This window comes from Bubalus kerabau, chromosome 21 (assembly GCF_029407905.1).
Source record: "Bubalus kerabau isolate K-KA32 ecotype Philippines breed swamp buffalo chromosome 21, PCC_UOA_SB_1v2, whole genome shotgun sequence".
NCBI classification, from domain to species: domain Eukaryota; kingdom Metazoa; phylum Chordata; class Mammalia; order Artiodactyla; family Bovidae; genus Bubalus; species Bubalus kerabau.
The window spans coordinates 60,872,517-60,888,268 of NC_073644.1; the positions used below are offsets into that span (position 1 = coordinate 60,872,517).

The 15,752-nt window shown below is 43.0% G+C and overlaps 2 protein-coding genes and 1 long non-coding RNA gene across 7 annotated transcripts in view; 2 read left to right on the plus strand and 1 right to left on the minus strand.

Moving 5' to 3' along the window:
- LOC129636104 (uncharacterized) overlaps positions 1-8,225 on the plus strand; it is a 50,541-nt gene extending 42,316 nt beyond the window's left edge. For 2 of the 3 annotated variants that reach the window (XR_008706647.1, XR_008706646.1), the window contains exon 4: positions 6,645-8,225. This is a non-coding gene — a long non-coding RNA (uncharacterized LOC129636104). Of the gene's footprint in view, positions 1-2,154; positions 4,845-6,644 lie in introns of all 3 variants that reach the window. The other variant, XR_008706648.1, reaches the window with a different exon arrangement.
- Positions 1-8,339, minus strand: part of ALPK2 (alpha kinase 2) — a 134,192-nt gene extending 125,853 nt beyond the window's left edge. For all 3 annotated transcript variants that reach the window (XR_008706643.1, XM_055559362.1, XM_055559363.1), the window contains exon 1: positions 8,202-8,339. The gene's annotated coding sequence lies outside the window, so the exon portion shown is untranslated. The remainder of the gene's footprint in view (positions 1-8,201) is intronic.
- Positions 8,340-13,872: 5,533 nt separating this feature from the next.
- Positions 13,873-15,223, plus strand: LOC129636044 (BET1 homolog; the record flags this gene model as incomplete). The annotated part of the gene is made up of 1 exon (XM_055559313.1): positions 13,873-15,223. A coding segment is annotated over one exon (477 nt), but the record flags the coding sequence as incomplete, so codon positions are not given.
- Between the last annotated feature and the right edge of the window lie 529 nt (positions 15,224-15,752).

Here is a 15,752-nt window from a genome sequence, read left to right on the forward strand (position 1 = left end):
AAATCCCACATGCCTTGAGGCCAAAAAAAACAAAACATAAAAACAGAAGCAATACTGTAACAAACGCAATAAAGACTTAAAAAAATGGTCCACATCAAAAGATCTTTAAAAAGATTCCATTATGTATGTGTGTGTATACACACACACACACACACACTCTACATCTTCATCCATTCCTCTGTTGGTGGACATTTAGGCTGCTTCCATGTCTTGGGTATTGTAAACAGTGCCGCAATGAACACTGGGGTGCATGTATCCTTTCAGACCATGTTTTTCCCTGGATATATGCCCAGGAGTGGGACTGCAGGATCATATGGTAGCTCTGTCTTTACTGTTTTAAGGAGTTGCCAACTGCTCTGCATAAGGAATCTTTGGTAGGCGAGAAAAATGGTTTAAAACTCGTCTATAACAATGGTTTTGCAACTTGATGAATTTAACAACATCACTGAATCGAACACTTAGAGTGAATCGCACAATGTATAAAACATCCCTCAATATAGTTAATTTTTAAAACAGAGATAAGAAGACAAACAAGCACTTAATAATATTCATTGTGGCATTGCTTGTGATAGGAAAAGACTGAAAATACCCTAAATGTCCATCAATAGTACCTAGTTACAGTATATCTACATGATGGAATTTTAAATGTCCAGCGGCAATGAGCATTAAAAAAAGAATAAGGCTTCTCTGGTGGTCAGGGGTAAACAATCCTCTTTGCAATGCAAGAGACACTGGTTCAATCCCTGGTCCAGGAAGATCCCACATGCCGTGGAGCAACTAAACTTGTGAACCACAGCAACTGAGCCCATGTCCTACAACTGCTGAAGCCCGAGGGTCCTGGAACCCAGGCTCCACAAGAGCAGCCACTGCAACGAGAGGCCCACGAACCACAACTAGAGAAAGCCCACATGCAGCAACGAAGACCCAGCGCAGCCAAAAAATAAAAATAAATAACTACGTAAACTTTTTTTTTCAAAGAATGAAGCAGTTCTGTATGTACTATTATGGAATAATCTCCAAAATACATTGTTGAATAAGATAAAGTATAGAAGAGAATGTGGAGTATTCTATCACTTGCATAGTGAAAAAAGGAAGAATAAGTATTATAATATGCTTATTTATACACACAATGATTTTAGAAATTACAAGGAATTCGTAATCTGGTTGCCCCTGGCGAAGAGGTCCGAGTACCTGGAGAAAGGAAGGGATGCAAATTGAGAACACTGCTGGTCTCTGCATTTCCTTTGGGATGGTTTAAATTTATGTACACATGCTCAAATGCTACGTCATGTCTGACTCTTGGCAACGCTTTGGACTGTAGCCCGACAGGTTCCTCTGTCCATGGGATTTCCCAGGCAAGAATACTGGAGTGGACTGCCATTTCCTCCTGCAGGGGATCTTCTCGACCCAGGGATTAAACACGTGTCTCCTGCATTACAGGCAGATTCTTTACCACTGAGCCCTCGGGAAAGCCCATTTTAAATGTATATATGTTACCTAATAAACAAATATAATGGCTTCCCTGGAATCTCAGATGGTAAAGAATCTGCCTGAAATGTGGGACACCCAGGTTAGATCCCTGGGTCGGGAAGATCCCTGGAGAAGGGAATGGCAACCCACTCCAATATTTTTGCCTGGAGACTCCCATGGACAGAGGAGTCTGGCGGGCTACAGTCCATAGGGTTGCAAAAAGTCTGACATGAATGAGCGACTAACACAAACACAATAAACAAATATAATTTAGCTGTTAAATATTAATAGTGAGCAACTCCAGGTGTCTGGGAGGGTGACTGGCACATAGATACATGAACACACTGAGCTGTAGCTGCTGTTTGCCCTCTCTGGATTTGTTCCAAACTTGTTTTTTCGATGGACTTTGTCTTCCCACTCCCCTCTCCTTAAAAAATCTGTGGTAGTTCAAAATCCGTTAAGGCAGTGTTAAAAAAAAAAACAAAAAAAAACAAAAACTTAAAGTTAGTGAGACCTGTAACAAAGTTGAATAACTCCTTTGATTTTATAATTGAAAAGAACCCCTGAAACACAGGCGGGTGAAATGACTTTTTCAAGGTCACACAGCTTGTTAGGGGACAGAGTTCAGGTTTCTAGATTCTGATACATCCCTCTGTCTTTCTTATCTTTGTCCTCCTCCCTCAGGATAAAAGGCAATGCCACAAACACACAGGGTGGGCTTCCCAGGTGGCGTTGGAGGTAAAGGACTCGCCTGCCAATGCAGGAGATGGAAGAGACGCAGATCGATCCCTGGGTCAGGAAGATCTCCTAGAGAAGGAAATGGCAACCTGCTCCAATATTCTTGCCTGGAGAATCCCATGGACAGAGGAGCCTGGCAGGCTACCCCAAAAGAGCCTGACTCTTTTGGGGTCCAAAAGAGTCAGACATGAATGAGACAACTTAGCACGTAGCACACATGACAGTGTTGTAAAGTGACAAACTTCAGTGACTTAACTGGCTAAAATCACTGTGGTTTGAAGTTGAATGAAGTGAACTGCTGCGTCCGACCTAGGCATGTGTCATCGAAGTCACTGCTGAGAACACGCATGGTGAAGAAAGCCCCTCTCCGGTTGGACCTCCACATTCTCCCAGGCTCCCTGAGTCCTCTAGCTCACCTTCCCTGCAACAAAAACCCCAGAGCAACCCCCAGAGTCATCCCTCTTTGGAGACTGTTTATTACAGATGGACCTAGAGGTGACATCCCGTGGAATCTGAGGCATCAGCCAGTGTCGGGGAGGACTTGGGAAATGTCCCACTCCCTGCCCTGTAATGGGCAAGAACAACACTGCCTCTGAGGTAATGAGCTGAGCCTGCATTAACTATGCTGAACAAACCACCTGTCAGCGAGCCAGGGCGGAGAAAACCATATGACTGGAGATGGGGGACAAGTGCTGTGGAGACTGTCAATATTATCTCAGCCACCTCCTTCCACCCTCCTCAACATAGCCAGTTAGAGGGGCTTAGGAGAAAACTTTCTATTTTTGCCTCTACTTGGTTTGTTTTCTGAAGAATTTTTAAAATCATTCTTTATCTTTCCCCCACCCCCCAAGTAAAGTGTGGCTTAGAGAGAAGGAGCTTCACACCCAATGGTTCATTCCATTCCAGAATAGAACCATTTTGTAGAAGGGCTTTCCAGGTGTCTCCATGGGAAAGAATCCACCTGCCAAGCAGGAGATGCAGGTCAGGAAGGTCCCCTGGAGAAGGAAATGATAACCCACTCCAGTGTTCCTGCCTGGGAAACCTCATGGACAGAGAAGCCTGGCAGACTCCAGTCCATGGGGTCACAAACAGTCAGACATGACTAAGTGACTGAGCACATCCTAAACCTTTGAAGCGTGAATGCTGCCCACTGCCAAACTTAAACTTAAGGGAGGAGATGGTATGACTTTAGAGGCCTTTCTTCAAAATGTCCAAAATCTCCCGAAGTGGCCACTTGCTTGTCTCGCTAACTTCATTGCCTCTCTCATCACTCAAACCTGCTGAGGGGTAAGCTAGACTGCCCCCTCCCTGCTCTGCAGGCTCGGATGGGTCTAAACTGATCAAGTACTCTTGCTGGGTGACTGGTTGCTAAGGTCTAAGCCAATCAGCACATGGGTTTCTGCAGAAAGTTCCACAGTTATCCAGTCAGTGGAAAGCTGAAGTCTTTTGCCCTGTTCTCTAACGAGGAAAAACAAAACATGCAGACCCCAAGGGAGGCTGATACCAGATGAGACTGAGAAAGCCAGCCTAAGGCTGAAACCAAAGCACACAAAACAGCAGAGTCTCCAGAAGTGCGGAGACCAGAGCTGGGGTCCCAACCACACTTCTTGGACTTCATAGTTGGGGGAGCAAGAAGAGCTGATTTTTAATTCCGATGTTCTGATTGTTGTTTTTGACTTTTGATGTTCTAGTAAGCACACAGATGCATCTGCACTTCCCCCTCCCTGGCCCATGGTGTTTGAAATCCCTACCATTAGCCCTCCATTCTCAAGATCTATGTGGACATGCCAGATTACAGACAGAAGTTAAGGATTTAAGATTAGATGGCTTAATCAAAGAATGCTTGTCTAAGAAAGTTCTAGGGACAACTAACCAAACCAACCTAATGCATTTCTGATTTCCATTGGCATCCTGTCTCTTTCTGCCCTTCATGTTTTGTTTGGGGGTTTTTCTGTTGCTGTTGTTATTGTTTCCTTTATAGAATGAGACCACCTTCCATCTCTGTATATTCAAATCCCACCAGTTTCAAACTCCATCTTAAGTGCTGGCTTGTCCTTGAAACCATCCTGCTAGCCTCAGCTGGAAAAAGCAGCCTCCTCCTAAGTGATAGAGCCCTAACCTAAGCAGGAAAAAGCAGCCCCTCCCAAGTAGTGGACTGCCCACCTCGGTGTGTCCTCCCCACGCACAGTCTTGCCAGCAGACATGCTCCGCTGCAGGCTGTTTGCCTGCAGGACGCCTGATGGGTTTATCTTTTGTGTTCTCCACAGCTGTTGCTTATTGTGGCTTAGCCTTCTGCATCTGAGAAGTAGGCAAGGTTAGTGTTTGAAAAGAACCAGGGCAGAAATTACAGGCTGAAGAAATGGCTAAAGTGGTTCTCAAAGTGCTGGTCCCTGGACCACACTATCAGCCTCACCTGGGAACTTACCAGAAGTGCAAATACTTGGGACCTTCAGAATCAGAAACTCTGGGGGAGGAACCCAGGAAAATGTGTCTGTACAAGCTCTCTAGATGCTGCTGCACTAAGAGTTTGAGAAGTTTGAGAACCACGGGACTAGAGGAGGGTCTTAAACTACTGACTGAGGAGTGAACGACCCTGGTTTTCTAAGAGCAGGATTGAAGACCAAGTGGCAATCAAGGTGAGCTGATTGCTGGGTGTCTACCAGCAATCAAGTGCTGGTAGCAGCCATGGAGGAAATGGCCCTGGGGGGCTAGGTGGTATGTACTCAGCAGTGGATGGTCCGGAACTGATGCTCTTCAACCTGTGTCCATCTCTTTGCCCTGATGTCCAAAGTCTCCTGGAGGGTGGTCAGGTGGGTGTACATGGGCGGAAACCTCAATGAAGGCTCCAAACACTTTTTAATGCTCTTTCTCTCACATAGTTGGACATTCATCCTTTCATTTTTACCTCCTAAGATGACATGATCACTTTCTTCCAAGCTTCTTTATGTTTCTGAATTTGGGGCAGAATTAAGTGTAAGTTAACAGGGTTCCTTACAAATCTATTGGTAACTCAAGCAAAGAATTTATCCAGAAACCCTGAGATGCCTGGACAAAAGCTGTGGGCTATCTCAGTCAAGACCACAAGGACTATGTATAAAATAGATAACCAATGAGAACCTGCTGTGTAGCACAGGGAACTCTACTTGATGCTCTATGGCAACCTACATGGGAAGGAAATCCCAAAAAAGAGGAAATATGTGTATATGTATAGTCAATTCACTTTGCTGTTCAGCAGAAATTAACACAACACTGTAAAACAACTATAATAAAAACTTAAGAAAAAGAGCAGGGGAAAATAATAAAGACATGGGTACAGCTCTTTGGAGCTGCCCCATGAGACCTGCTTGTGATTCTTGTCTGCTCCATCCCTCTGCAGCTGTCCCTCCCTCACTCGAAAATAAAGAAGCCCCTGCTCACTACGAACCTTCATCACTGATCTTGGAACCCCAGGCATGGCCCCTGAGATCGCCCCCACCCCCTACCAGCTACCGTCTCGACTGAGTCCCACAATGCAGGGTCATGTCTGCATTGAAATGACCGACCACTCTACAGTACCCATGTCTAGTCAAAAAAGGGAACCGATGCAAGACTCAGCTATAATCTTGGAGGGAAGATGGGTTTGTGCCTAAGTTTCCATACTAATCACAGACATCATCTTGTATACATAGATTTACCTTTACCTTCCATTCCTATGGATTCATGAAAACTCCCATTTAAATATGACACGGGGGGCGGGGGTTGGCGGCAAGAATACTGGAATGAGTTGCCATTCCCTTCTCCGGGAGATCTTACGGACCCAGGGATTGAACCCGGGTCTTCCGCATTGTAGGCAGACACTTTACCATCTGAGCCACCAGAGAAGCCAGTATGGCACTAATATGTATTAAACAGCACCATCAGATGAATCTTGACTTAGCTTTTTAGATAGCACATACCCTATCAACCATTTCCAGGCAAAAAATAATTTTTCTTATTGCAGATGCATTCTAAAATATAAACTTTTTTCTTTTGTTCTTGAATGTTTTCAAGTATAGAATTTTCTTCAAAATATATAAATGTCTATGTTGTTTTATCATTGCCCTGGTGTCAAACATGTGTCGTTTCTATTACTTTGATAGTTTATGTTAGGAAAGCATTCTGAAATTTTAGCAAAGAGAGAGTTGTTATTCAGTTGCTCAGTAGTGTCTGACTCTTTGCGACCCCATGGACTGCACCCCGTCAGGCTTCCCTGTCCTTCACCATGTCCCAGAGTTTTGGGTTTTTTTTTTTAACAGTATGAAAAAAAAGCAAAGAGAGAGAGAAGCTTTTTAATTAACCAAGGGGAGGAACTAGTCTTTGTGGATAAATTACGATTTGACAGACACTTTAGGTATATTTGCTCCTGTGATTCCCCCCATCAATCCTGTTAAAGTGGATGTTGTTATCGCCATTTACAGGTGAGAACACTGGAGTTCAGACTGGCTGGAAACTGTGCTAAAGTCGGGATCTGGTTCCAAACCCTGCCTCTGAGCCTGGGCTTGATTCCTCAGCTCCACTCTGCGTCCTGCACCTCCCTCCAGATTAGGACACTCGACAGCATCCTCCTCCCACAGGCTGATAGCTGCACATAAGTGTGTGTGGGGTGATGCAAAGTAAATTAAATTGGGAGAAGGTGTCTTTTCAAAGTGATGAAAATTAGGAATTCCACCCTACCTAAAAACCTTCCCCAATTGTTACTGCATGCTTTGCGAAGAACTTCAAAGGACAATGGAGTTTGGGAGATTAAATCCATTTAAATTTCTTTTAAATCTGGATTTCAAGATCTGATCATGCTTCTCGATCATCAGTGCCTTTTGCTACAGGATTTGTCCCTCCGTCCATTCAGAAGGCGGCTCACAACATCCAGGGTTTCGGCTCAGAAGCCCAACAGCAAAGGAACTGGTTCGATCTACCCTTGACTGACATTGCCAGTATAAAACGTTTCTGACCACTCCTGGTTAACTAGTCATCCGAAAATGAGGGCTACCTTTACCTGAGGAGAAGGCTGTGGAAGGGAAATAATTACAGCAATAGCAGCTCTAAATGCCGCTCTTATCTATTTTTAAATGCCTGCCAGATGTCTGTAACTGACACCCTTAATCAGTGCTTTGAGTTCAGATGTGTTTATCAGAATGTGACCGTGCTGCTGTTTCATCAGTCTTTCTGGGGTTGACTTTTTGCCTTCAATTTTCAAAAACATCCTAGTTAGCATCTCAAGTACAGTGTCATGCCAACAGTTAACAATACTGTTTTCTTTTCTTCCATTTTAGTTTTGTTTGCTTTATTTTTTTTTAACAATACGGTTTTGTGCACTTAAACATGTATTAAGACAGTAGATCTCAAATATTCTTACCCCAGTTTTTAAAAAGGAAAGAAAACCTTTTCAAAGACTCAGTGAATGTTTGCACTGGCCATTTTGAAATGCCTGAGGGCTATGCAGCAGCTTTCATTCCTGTCATCAGACAAGGGACCGCTGGGTCCCTTCTCAAAGTTATTCCCATAAAAGGAATAACTTTTGTCTGAAACACTCAAATATGTCAGGCAGAAGTACCGACGGGGGGCTGCGTCACCTGGGTCATTACCTCAGATTTTCACCGTATTTTTCTTTGCAAAACCTTCACAAATCATTCTTTTCATTCATCCTTAATGTTTATTTTTTTTCTAATTATTGAGATACCCATGAGGTGAAAGAATCTTTTAAAGTGGCTGTCAAGCCAAAATGGTCATTAAAAAATAATAATAATAGATTTGCAAAAGTGTCAGAATGGACAGAAATGAAAAAAAAGAGAAGGAGCTTTTGGCCACTTGAAAACCCTGCAGTGTACCCAAGCATGCTCTGTAGACCCTACTCATTTCATCCTGTTCTAGTTTCTAAGGAAACAGGGGGCTTAGTTCCCTTTTGCAGAAACTGTAAACAACGGCATATGTAAAGCACAGCCATTCCTTAGGTTAAAAACCAGAGCCTAGATACTTACTTTTCAATACTTTCTGTCCAGGAGGCATGTCAGGAGGGCCAGCTCAGCTGTGGGTCCCCAGACTGTGTGCCAGGCATTGAGTGGGTGTCCCTGTTCCCGGGACGGGGGACACGGAGAAGTGACAGGGTTCGGGGTCTTTTCCCAAGTTTTTCAAAGTACAGTTGGGTCTGCTTCCAGGAAAGCTCCTGTCTTCCTAAGAGGGAAAATTCCGTGCCCAGGGACGTTCTGGAAGAAGAGCATGTTTTTTTTTCCCCTGAATGAACTAGGTCATTGCTGAAGCTGGAGAATATTTTTTAGCATCACAGTGATGAAACTTGAGGGCTGTTTCTGCAGAAGGTGTGACCCTTGTTGACGCTGCTGGGGAGGCCCTGGCAGAGGGGCCTGGCGAAACGCAGCCCCGGGTGAGCTGATGAAACGCAGACGAGCTGTCCCTGATGGCTCGGAGACAGCCGCATTTGGCAGAGCCCGTGCCAGACCTCAGGTTCAGGTGCTCGTCTCAGAAAAGCAGGATCTCACTGCCTGATAAGGTGATTAAGGCCACAGCAGCATCGGCAGTTCTCCCACCAAGGCTATCAGGCACTTGAAACACACATAGGAAACCCAAAGGTGGGGGAGGGGCAGGGAGGAGGGCAGGTGAAAAATAAGAGTCATATGTTATTTATTTAGAACTGGCATCACCATCACTCTCTGAAGTTCTCTGAGAAAAGCAGAAGCCACAGGAAGGCAGGCTCCACCCTGCTCCCCCGGTGGTCCCCTCCTCGCTCCCAAACACCCCTTTCTGTCATACACACAAACACACACACTCACACCTGCACACACGTGCACATTCTCTGTCTACTTTGATTGCCAGAGTAAGAAGAAAAGAGAGGAAGACCAGAAGAAATCCAGAGAAGAATTGCCATGAGCCCTGGTTGGTTTGGTTTTTTTTTCCAAATTATCAAGAATCGTTCTTGCTGTCAAAGTGGGTTTTGTAACATGGGCATTTCTCTTCTTGAATTTTGTCCAGTTCCAAGAAAGAACACGGAAAAATCCAGAAGTATCGCTGTGTAACCACTTTGCCTCTTTGCAAAAGTATTTTAATGCACTGTACCTGGAAACTGACAGCTTAGATGGAAACCTTTTACGAGACTCACGGCTAAAATTAGCAGCTTCAAGTGGGTGACTTTGAAAGGGACACAACTGCAAATACTCACTCCCTACTAAGCGTTATAATCCTCAAAAGCGAATTGTTTTAACACAGCACAGCGTGTGTGTTGCTATACTTGGGTGGAATGTAACTTCTCACAAGATGAAAAATCGTCATCTAAATTATTAGGTATCAAGGGTACTGGTGATGTGCTCTGTTTATTTCACTTGTATTTCACTTCATTTGAGAAGAAAGATACTGAAAACTCAGGGACTTTAAAATAATGACTGTCTCTTGGGGAACACGTTTCCATGAAATGCAACAAAAAGTAGAAATCACCACATATTTGTGAATGTGGGTATCCACTGGTTTTATTTAAAGCCTGATCCTCTTCACAGCAGAAAGTCATTTCCAGATAAGAGGAGATAATGTTAAGGTGACAGTGAAGAGAGAAAGAGGTTGTGACGATAAAAAAGTAAAAGTATCACACACAGCATGACAGGATAAACCCAACAGAGTAGATAAATGTGATGTGATCTTGAAAGAAGAGTTGCCTGGGAATTCTTAAATGGAAAAGTTGACATTATGAAATTTAATTTTGGTCTTCACAAACAATTTGAAAGACAAGCTCCCTCAACTCCTACCATCCACCCCCTAGCAAAATAAATTTAAGGAACAGAGAATTTATACATAGGACTCCCTAGTGGCTCAGATGGGAAAGAATCTCCCTGCAACTCAGGTGACTCGAGTTCGATCCCTGGGTTGGGAAGATCCCCTGGAGAAGGGATTGGCTACCCACTCTAGTATTCTTGCCTGGATACACACACACACACATACACACACATAATGGATTAGCCATCTCATTAGCCTGCAGCCATCGAATTTCTGATGTTGGTATTAAACTCAGGCCGGGTCACTGTTCTGAATTTTTTATGATTATCTGAAGGAGAAAGAACAGAAGAAGGGATGTTGAAGAGAAAAAAAGGAAGGCATATATTTGTGTCTCTCGCATAGCATCAGAAATACATGAGTTTGTGATTAAAGACATAAGAATGTTTGGCATCATATCAAGTGAAGTAGTACGGAATAGATAAAATGGTTAAGTAAGCTCTTTAAAGCTGCAGGAGAAGGAAGAAAACTCTCTTCACGTGAGAGATTTTTCATCTAAGGAGCAGAGTTGGAAGTGTATTTTTTATCAGATGCCATTTAATTGCTTCTCTGAAAGGCTTTTGAGGCTGTTTTAGTTTCTTGGCATGTGGAATGAATGGGTGCCATGCGACGTACTGGCCACTCTGGGCTCACTGGGGAAGGGGATCTAGTCAGTTTCCAACACGTCTGAACATTTCAAGCAAATCCAGACGGTCCTTTAGCTGCTCTCTGCTCCCATAACTTGGGCTTGAATTGGTCCGTGAGGGGTTTGTCGCTCACCTTATCCCTCCTGGCACAGGAGGTCTTCAAATGCTCGCGTCTAACGGTCTGAGTGACGGATGCCCTTCCCAGCACAGCACATTCTTGGCTGAGCTTTGGTACCAACCACATGTCAGGTCAGATCAGATTTTCTGCCAGGGTCCTCGGGCCAAGCTGGAACTGAGCAGGTCAGTCCGGCTTGCAGGGAGTTGTGTAGGGAGAGTCCCCCCGCTGTGGAGAGCAGCACTTCATCCCCATCCAGGGCCCAGGGATTCTCAGAGCTTCTGCAGTATGTGCGGTTCCTTGTTCAGTGGACGTGACCCGAGTCAGGCCTTTGAGACCTGCATTCAGTTCCCTGTATATTAAAGGGCTGCTAGTCACTCACGGAGAAGGCAATGGCACCCCACTCCAGTACTCTTGCCTGGAAAATCCCATGGATGGAGGAGCCTGGTAGGCTGCAGTCCATGGGGTCGCTAAGAGTCGGGCACGACTGAGCGACTTCACTTTCACTTTTCACTTTCACACATTGGAGAAGGAAATGGCAACCCACTCCAGTGTTCTTGCCTGGAGAATCCCAGGGACAGAGGAGCCTTGTGGGCTGCCATCTATGGGGTCGCACAGAGTCGGACACGACTGAAGCGACTTAGCAGCAGCAGCAATCACTCAGGTCACTTGGGCTTCCCAGGGGGCTCTGCGGGTAAAGAATCTGCCTGCCAAGGAAGGAGATGCAGGTTCCATCCCTGGGTCAGGAAGATCCCCTGGAGGAGGAAAATGGCAACCCTCTCCAGTATTCTTATCTGGAAAATTCCTTGGATGGAGGAGCCTGGCAGTCTACAGTCCTGCAGTTGCAAAAGAGTCGGACACAACTGAGCAACTGAGTACACGCAGTCACTTAAGTAGGTCAACTCCACAAGTATTCCTTTCCCTCAAGTACAGAAGCGAAGGAACTAGTAATGTTCACAGAACACCTTACAGAAGCATTTAATCCAACTTCCCTGGCAGTTCAGTGGTTAAGACCCCATGCTTCCAATGCAGAGAGCACAGGTTTGATCCCTGATCGGGGAACAAGGATCCCACATGCCATGGGATGTGGTCAAAAATAATACATAAATAAATAAATAAAAATAGCATAAAATAATAGCAATGTATAAGACAAGGGGAAACTGTTACTATATTAGGAGTTTATGATTAACATGTACACATATCAATAACCTCAGATATGCAGATGACACCACCCTTATGGCAGAAAGTGAAGAGGAACTAAAAAGCCTCTTGATGAAAGTAAAAGAGGAGAGTGAAAAAGTTGGCTTAAAGCTCAACATTCAGAAAACTAAGATCATGGCATCTGGTTCCATCACTTCATGGGAAATAGATGGGGAAACAGTGGAAACAGTGTCAGACTTTATTTTTTGGGGCTCCAAAATCACTGCAGATGATGATTGCAGCCATGAAATTAAAAGACGCTTACTCCTCAGAAGGAAAGTTATGACCAACCTAGATAGCATATTGAAAAGCACAGACATTACTTTGCCAACAAAGGTCCATCTAGTCAAGGCTATGGTTTTTCCAGTGGTCATGTATGGATGTGAGAGTTGGACTGTGAAGAAAGCTGAGTGCTGAAGAATTGATGCTTTTGAACTGTCGTGTTGGAGGACTCTTGAGAGTCCCTTGGACAGCAAGGAGATCCAACCAGTCCATTCTAAAGGAGATCAGTCCTGGGTGTTCTTTGGAAGGACTGATGCTAAAGCTGAAACTCCAATACTTCGGCCACGTGATGTGAAGAGTTGACTCATTGGAAAAGACTCTGATGCTGGGAGGGATTGGGGGCAGGAGGAGAAGAGGACAAAAGAGGATGAGATGGCTGGGTGGCATCACCGACTCAATGGACATGAGTTTGAGTGAACTCTGGGAGTTGGTGATGGACAGAGAGGCCTAGTGTGCTGCAATTCATGGGGTCGCAAAGAGTTGGACACGACTGAGCAACTGAACTGAACTGAACTGAACTGAACACACTACTATATATAAAACAATCAACAAAGACCCACTCGATAGCACAGGGAACTCTACTCAATATTCTATGATAATCTAAATGGGAAAAGAATCTGAAAAAGAATAGATACATGTATATGTGTACCTGAAACTAACAAAGCATTATAAATCAACTATGTGCACAGTCATTCAGTCGTGTTTGACTGTTTGTGACCCCCTGGACTATAGTCCACCAGGCTTCTCTGTCCATGGAATTTCCCAAGCAGGAATACTGGAATGGGTTGCCATTTCCTTCTCCAGTAAATCAACTATATTCCAATATAAAATTTAAAAAAAATTTTTTTAAGAAGTATTTAATACATCTTGTTCCTAAAGTACCTAATACAGCTACCTAAAACCGCAAGAATCAAAACCAGGTTAAAATTCAATTTCACTGTGTATGACAGTCTAAGTACCCAAAAAAAAACCCCAAAAACCCAAGCCTCTACGATAAGATTTTAGCACAGTTATTCCTATGCTTCAGTTTCACTTCAAAACAGTCACCAAAAAAGTATTACAACTGTCAGAATAGGAGAATATATCAATTTTTACAAATTTATCGATTGAGCCTGAGGCCCAATTTCACAAATACTAAGTCAAATTAATTATTTGATTGGTGTATGGAAGTTTAAATTTTTAAAAATATTTGTGTATGGTATGTATATTAAGTATTTTACAAACGTTTCATTTTAAGGCTTTCCTTCTGATTATCAGAGTAAAATGTACTCATTACTAAAAATTTCTGATATTTTTATATAAAACATTTTAGATCTCCCACAACCCAAAGATAACCACCATTTTGGTGTATCTCCTTCTGCTCTTGTATTTTCTCTTTGTGCATTTTTTATGCTTTCTTTTCTCTTGTTTGTTTGTCGGGTTTTGTTACTTAACATGGGCCTGTCGTTCAGAATTCTTTAGCCTACATACCGTTCTGTCGGATGAATGTGTTATACTACTTTATGTGGCCAGTGTGCTAATCCTAGATACTTAGGTTGCTTATGCATTTCTGCTTTTATAAACCATGATGTGATACACATTGTTGTAAATAAATCTTTGGGCACATCACTCTAGTCTAAGGATAGGATGTTAAAAGTGGCACCGAGGGACTGATGTCGTGGCACATTGGAGGAAGCAGTTGCTGTTTCTCCGGGCCCTGGTCCTGAGGACGCGGTCCAGGTGGTCCCTGGCCTCTTCCTACCCACCCCTCTGCCCTCTGGCAGGTGGAGCAGTGCAGGCCTGGGTGAAGGAGTACCCCCTGGCAACTATGGGAACTATGGCTATCCTAATAGTGGGCATAGTGCCTGTGAAGAGGAGAATGAGAGACTCACGGAAAGTCTGAGAAACAAAGTAACTGTGATAAAATCTCTTTCCATTGAAACAGGGCATGAAGTTAAACATCAAAATAAATTATTAGTTGAAATGGACTCACGGTTTGATTCTACAACTGGATTTATAGGTAAAACTATGGGAAAACTGAAGCTTTTATCCAGAGGAAGCCAAACGAAGTTGCTGTGCTGTGATGCTATTCTCATTGTCTTTTTTGTCATTCACTGGATTATTAAACTGAGGTGGTACAAGTCAGTGTGAGTTTGGAATTTGTTCCAACTTAACAGCTTGGAGTACCACATCAGTAAAAAAAAAAATCAGCATCAAAACATTCCCAAATTTCAGCTACTATGGCTCTTCCCATCAAAGAGTGCTGAATCTTGTTTTATAAATCGATAATACAGTGCTCTTTGGATACTGTTTCTTAATGATTCACTTTTTGCCCCTATTTTCAGGGGTACTGAGATGTTCTGAGGTTCACCCTGGCCCTACCAATTTTTTCCTGTTTTTTGCTGTGAGATTAAAGAGCAGTTGTAAAATTCTGTTGTGACCATAAATGTAGGTTTCTGTTCCACATAAAGAACTTCGTGAGAGAGCAGTAATGCCTAGAGGGCCTGGTGCTGTGCTCTTGAGGTGGAGAGCAAATCTGTGATGGATGGGGAATGTGTTTTCCTGAATTGTCATCACCCCCATGTTGTACTCTTCTTTCCTCCTTTATTTCGTTTAAATTGTGGGCTGTTTTGTGTTTTTTTACCTACAATTTTCCTAATAATTTTTGATGATATGACTCTTCTTCCCCCTCTACCCAAGGACCTCAGTCTTTACTAAAACGTGTTCTTTTGGCATATTTCTAGTAGGATCCAAACAAATATGTACCAGTATAGTTGTCATTTTATGTTAACTTTATATATATATAACATTGACTTGGCTTATAATAGTTTTATGATTTTAGCCCCTTAGGCCATTTGGTTATCATTTATGACAGAATAATGTGAAGCTAAAGTAATTGCTAAGCTCTGAATGGAAATAAAATGTTCAGGAAAAGTAGTTGCCTCTGCTTTATTATGTGCTCAAAATAAATATTGGAAATACTCAGACATTGAACTTGGGGTTAAGGACACTGTTGTTTTAATCCAATGTATTTGTTTACAGGAAACAAAATGCAAAAATGGACTGCTAGGTAGATGTCAAAATGTTGTGAAATTGTCTGTATTGCTACTGTTTTGGAATTTGCTCATTTATGGGCTTCAAAAATAAAATTTTTAATAAAATTTTTTAAAAAGTGGCATCAAGGGATCAAAAGTTACAAAGATTTTAAGGTTTTGAAATATACTGCCAAACAAAACTCCATCAGTTGTACTGCATTTTGTCTCCACCAGCACGAGGGAGCCTGCCCATCTTACTTCGAGAGTAGTAACTCTTGGCACTGAACGCTATTACTGACGACGTTTCTGCCAATCTTAGAAGCAGAATTTCTTCGATTGCCAATGAGGTTAAGTAGTGTTTTACAAGTCCTTTGGACCTTCTTTCATGAGTTGAATTTTCAATTTCTGGGGTCAGCTTTGCTTGTTGAGTGTTTTCCTTTTGCACATATTAAAAACACTTCTTAAATAATTTGCTACAAATAAGCTCTATCTTCCAATTGGTGGTTTTGACACATAGAC